The 5309-nt window shown below is 53.0% G+C and overlaps 1 protein-coding gene across 1 annotated transcript; it reads left to right on the top strand.

Annotated features, from left to right (window-relative positions):
• Window positions 1–977: 977 nt before the first annotated feature.
• LOC125541693 (purple acid phosphatase 22) lies at window positions 978–3219 on the top strand. Its single transcript, XM_048705032.2, has 5 exons — window positions 978–1323; window positions 1398–1689; window positions 1765–2345; window positions 2431–2519; window positions 2612–3219. The coding sequence occupies exons 1-5, from the start codon at window positions 1123–1125 to the stop codon at window positions 2835–2837; spliced, it is 1389 nt and encodes a 462-aa protein (XP_048560989.1). The 5' UTR covers window positions 978–1122; the 3' UTR covers window positions 2838–3219.
• The last annotated feature ends 2090 nt before the right edge of the window (window positions 3220–5309 follow it).

The following is a 5309-nucleotide window of genomic DNA, read 5'->3' as shown; positions in this document are numbered from 1 at the left end:
ACTGGAAATGCAGAACTTGCATGAGTCACAATAATGAATTCAAAATAAGATGAGCTTAGGCTCGCACATGTTGTAGCATCACTGGAAATGCAAAACTTGCATGCAGTCACTTCTCCGGGGATGAAAAACTTTGCATGCATCCCCGTGGATGCATGGTGCCTCAATACAGGCAAGAAACGGGCCCATCTCGAGGCTTTTGATTGGTCTTGAATGTTAATCTAAGGGCTTAGAAAAAAGTGACTGAAAGTTAAATAAAATCCAGCACCTGACATATAGGTGCTCCCATATATAATAGGCAACTTACATTTAGGTAAAATGTAAAAGATAACAAAATAGCTACACGATAAGTAACCTAAATTTAGAATTTGGGTTAGTCGATTTTGGTGTGAAGGAAGGAATAGCCGGAGGAAAGGAAAGAGCTCGCCGGAGAAGCCCTCTAAGTTTATCTTAGGGTGGCAGACTGCCCGGTATTTATCTTAGGGTGAAAGGCAACCCCATTATCTATCTTCGAGATGTATGTAGGGTAGGGGTGGAGAGGGGGAGGGGGGTGGGGGAGGTGCAAGTTCTCTGAAAAAAACTGGTTGTGGCGGGTTAGAGGGATGGCCAAGGGTGGCAGCACCATAACGGTGGGCGACGATTGATGGAAGGGCGGGGCAGTGACGCGGGAACAGAAGCGCCGCGGGCCGGCTGCGGTGGCAAGCAGTTAGGCCTGCCCTGGATCGGTGGGGTGAGAGGAAGAAAAAAAGAAACAATAGTGGTTGGAGGTAAAAGAAGACGTCTAATCCGTATGGCTGAAAACGATCGACTGCCCCAAAATGCAGTCCCAAAAGAAAACGGAAAACGGAAAATGGTCTCTACTGCCTGCTCTGCTCCTCGCCACGCAAACGCTTAAAGCGGGCGAGAGGTGGGTGAGTCGCACGGAGAAGTCACCGCCAAGCAAAGGGCGCCGCGGGTGTGGTTCAGCACCACTCTGCGCTACGACGCTTCACGCGAAAGGCTGCGCAAAACCGTACGTTCCCGTTCCTTGACGCCATCGACACCACCCGCCCGGCCATTGCCATCGTCGCTGCCGCCCGTTGCCAATGCCAGAGTACCCCCACACTATATGGTCCATGCACGGCGATGTCGAGCCGATCCTCCCAGGTGACTTGCATACCACTCGTGCACGTCGAGGCCATGGAGCCAAACAGGATAACGACGCGCTTCGTAGTACTCCTGGTCGTCGGCACGCTGATCGTCTCGACCGCCGCCGAGTATGTCCGCCCCCCGCCGGGCCGTGTCATCCTCACGGAGCACGACAAACCCGCCTCCCACCCTCAACAGGTATGCACGTCGATCAAATTGCACTTATCGATGCCGGCCGGCCGACGGAGAGTTGATTGGTATCTGCGTGTCAGGTCCATCTATCTGTTGTCGGGGCGAACCATATGAGAGTTTCATGGATCACGGACGCCAAGCACGGGCACTCGGTGGTGGAGTACGGCAGGGCCTCCGGGAACTACACCACGTCGGCCACCGGCGAGCACACCTCGTACCGCTACTACCTCTACTCCTCCGGCAAGATCCACCACGTCACGATCGGACCTCTGGATCCCGACGCCGTGTACTACTACCGGTGCGGCATGGTCGGCGACGAGTTCACCCTCAAGACGCCGCCCGCCGCTCTCCCCATCGAGCTCGCGCTCGCAGGTACGTATACGAAATCTGGTTGCACTTGCACATGCACGCTGCCGTGGCCGTGCGATCTAAAAATTTGAATCTCAGGGGACCTCGGGCAGACCGAATGGACGGCGTCGACGCTGGCCCACGTCAGCAAGACCGACTACGACATGCTGCTGGTGCCAGGCGACCTCGCCTACGCCGACACCCAGCAGCCGCTGTGGGACACGTTCGGGCGGTTCGTGCAGGAGCACGCGAGCCGGCGGCCGTGGATGGTCACCGAGGGGAACCACGAGGTGGAGGCCGGGATGGCGCTCCCGGGCTTGCCCGGCCCGTTCGTCGCCTACACCACGCGGTGGCGCATGCCGCACGAGGAGAGCGGGTCGACGTCCGCGCTCTACTACTCCTTCGACGCGGCCGGGGGCGCCGTCCACGTCGTCATGCTCGGCTCGTACGCCGCCTTCAACTCGACCTCGGAGCAGTACGGGTGGCTGGCGCGCGACCTAGCCCGGGTCGACCGGCGGGCCACCCCGTGGCTCGTCGTGCTGCTGCACGCCCCGTGGTACAACACCAACGCGGCGCACGCCGGCGAGGGGGACGCCATGAGGAAGGCCATGGAGCGCCTGCTCTACGAGGCCCGCGTCGACGTCGTCTTCTCCGGCCACGTCCACGCCTACGAACGCTTCGTGAGTTGTTGTTTTCGCCGCTCCGACTTGATCTGGCTGCGCGTGAAAGTGTGAGAGACTGATGTACACATGTTAACTGTTGCAGGCAAGGATCTATGACAACGAGGCGAACCCGTGCGGGCCGGTGCACATCACAATCGGCGACGGCGGGAACAGAGAAGGGCTTGCATTCGAGTAAGTTGCAAACGACGCGTAGGCTTAAAACTAAATTGATTCGTTCCGTAGCTGAATCCTTTCTGTCCTGTTTGTGTGGTCGCCGCACGCAGTTTCCAGAAGAATCATAAGCTGTCTCGGCTCTCGTTGATGAGGGAGGCGAGCTTTGGGCATGGCCGGTTGAGCGTGGTGAACGCGACCGCGGCGCGCTGGGCATGGCACCGCAACGACGACGCCGACTCCACCGTCCGCGACGAGCTCTGGCTGGAGAGCCTGGCCGCCAACGGCGCGTGCCGACGGACCCAACCCTTCGCTGATTATCGGAGCGATGAGTTGTAGGCTTGGTACAGTACATTTTCACGTTCATGGGTCCTAACTTCTGTGCTCAAGATCTTCCAATCCGGGATGCGTGGAAGGCGGACGCGCGTGGCCGTTTTGACGTAGACCGGCGCATGGGTGGTATAATATCTGACAAGCAAGCAGAAATGGTTTTCTTTCCACTTGTATTTTTTTGAGCAAAAGAGGGTCCTTCGATTTCATTAACGAAACTATTAGTCTGAACAACCAGCAAACATCCTTCAACAAAGCTACAGATCGACTCCAACTACTACCAGATAGTTCTACGAAATTCTAGGTGTTCCAAGCACCAGCAGACAGGGAGGCAGCCCAACAAGCAATATTTTTTTGCAACAGATAAAAAGAGAACATAATTTTCCTTCCATTCTAAGAGCATCTACAATTCTACAACTCGTACTTGTATGCTTACAGAGCTTCTAAGAGCATCTACAACTGAACTGGACAAATCCGAGGCATGTACGCAGACAACGCCGATCCTCAAATGTCCTCATTTGTCACCATAACATCTACTTTTAAAGTCCCAAATCCATGCATAAAAACACAAATGTCCTCATTTGTCACCATAACATCTACTTTTAATGTCCTCATTTGACGCCGATAACTGCCACACGTGTGGCAGTTAGGTGGGTCGGCCCGCACGTCCTGTTCGGTGTGGGGACTAATCCGCCCGCACGACGGCGTCCGGGCGCACGAGCCACGACCCGCACGTCCGGTGTGTGGCGCGAACGCCCACACGTCCGGGCGGCCCATTTCGCTGCCCGCAAAACCCGAACGCGCGCTCGACGCCTCGACCTACCGACGAACCCTATCGCATCAGATCTACATCGTCTCCTACCTCCCGATCCCATCGCGTGCCTTCTCTGGTTGCCATGGCAACCAGACTAGATCTGTAGCGGCACCCACCCCCTCCATCCTACCCCAACCCCTTGACACCACCACCCATACACCCCGCTCCCACCCCCACCCCCGATCGACGAGCCCGCGGCGACAGACAAAAGAGGAGCAGGCCGATCTCCGATCTCATCGTCTTTCTGGTCCTATTTCCACCCCTACTAGTTGAACTTTCTGATTGCCCACGAAGCGGGCAACTACATCCACAACTACGTGGCAATTGCCACACTGATCTAGTGTTCGCTAGAAGCATGGAAGGAATGGATGGGGTGGATTTGGGTGGCAATCGGAATAGAGAGAACTAGTTGCCGTTCAATTTTTATGTTGGTTGCCGCCTGTCTTTGCAGTTAGTGGCCACCATGGTGTTCAGTCAGTTGCCATCTTACTGTGTTTCTCATCGCCATCAGTTCAAAAACGACACTTGGCATCCAGATTTTAGAAAATGGGATAACAAACGTGCATATCATATTTGCCATCATGTAATTGGTTGTCTACGCAATAATTGTGATGGGATTGCCGTGTCTTTCTTGTATGTACAAAAAAATAGCAGAAAATGCAGTTTCATGTGTCTCTTGTTTGTGCAGTGACTGAAAAACACAATGGGAAAAGAGGCGGAAGAATGAATCAGAAAGATGGCGCAGATCATTGGTTTTCTCAAAACCCGGCAATGCAACCTTGGGATGCATCAGAGCACAATCAACTCATTTCCGCGGGACCGTTGCTGCCACTTTTAGAGCAGTATGTGAGCATGGGTACGGTAAATGATCAAAAAAGGGACAATGCCATGTTATTGGGGGGGGGGGAGGGCGTGGGGGAATGGTATTGTACTTATGTCCTACCATGTTACTTTTTCATAGGGTCAAACTCAGGGGTGACTTGGCAAGTTCAAACACGGGACGCTAACGCTGATGGATGTACGTTCGACCAATTTCAAGTAGCCAATGTGGCAAATCAAGGTAACACGTATCAATAAAACCATTCAACTTTTGCCGAAAAGATGAAAAAAAAGACTTGAAGAGATGGAAAATACTTACAAGTTTTATGGTGGAAACGCAGGACCGTCATGTAGCACGTGGCAACCGTCAGCAATCGGGTACCTGCCAACGACGTCAAACACAGGTGAGTAGTATGAAGTGATTCTGTTGACAATGCAACATCAGAGGAATTATATGTGACATTGCTGCTTGTGTGTTGTATTCGCAAAAAGTGTAGTTTGTCGTGTATGATATGGATGCATTTGCCATGTGTAGTGAAATGCATTTGCCATGTGTGATCAACTGTGGTTGCCATGTGTGATCAACTGTAGTTGCCATGTGTGATCAACTGTGGTTGCCATGTCTGATGTACTGTGGTTGCCATCTCTGATGAACTACAATAGCCATGGATAATCAACTGCAATTGCCATGTATTATCAACTGCATTTGCCATGGACAATCAACTATGGTTGCCATGTACTATCACGTTTCTTCTTCTGCAAAAAAAACAGCGAGTATATGTTGTTGCCGTAATCAGTTTAGTGAGAATTCAGGTCTAAAACAGAAAATTGAATACTCAAAGCCAAAT

The sequence above is a fragment of the Triticum urartu genome, chromosome 2A, assembly GCF_056163025.1.
Source record: "Triticum urartu cultivar PI428250 chromosome 2A, HENAU_Tu73, whole genome shotgun sequence".
NCBI lineage: Eukaryota > Viridiplantae > Streptophyta > Magnoliopsida > Poales > Poaceae > Triticum > Triticum urartu.
Note: the sequence above shows the minus strand (reverse complement) of the source record. Positions and strands in the feature narration are given on the sequence as shown.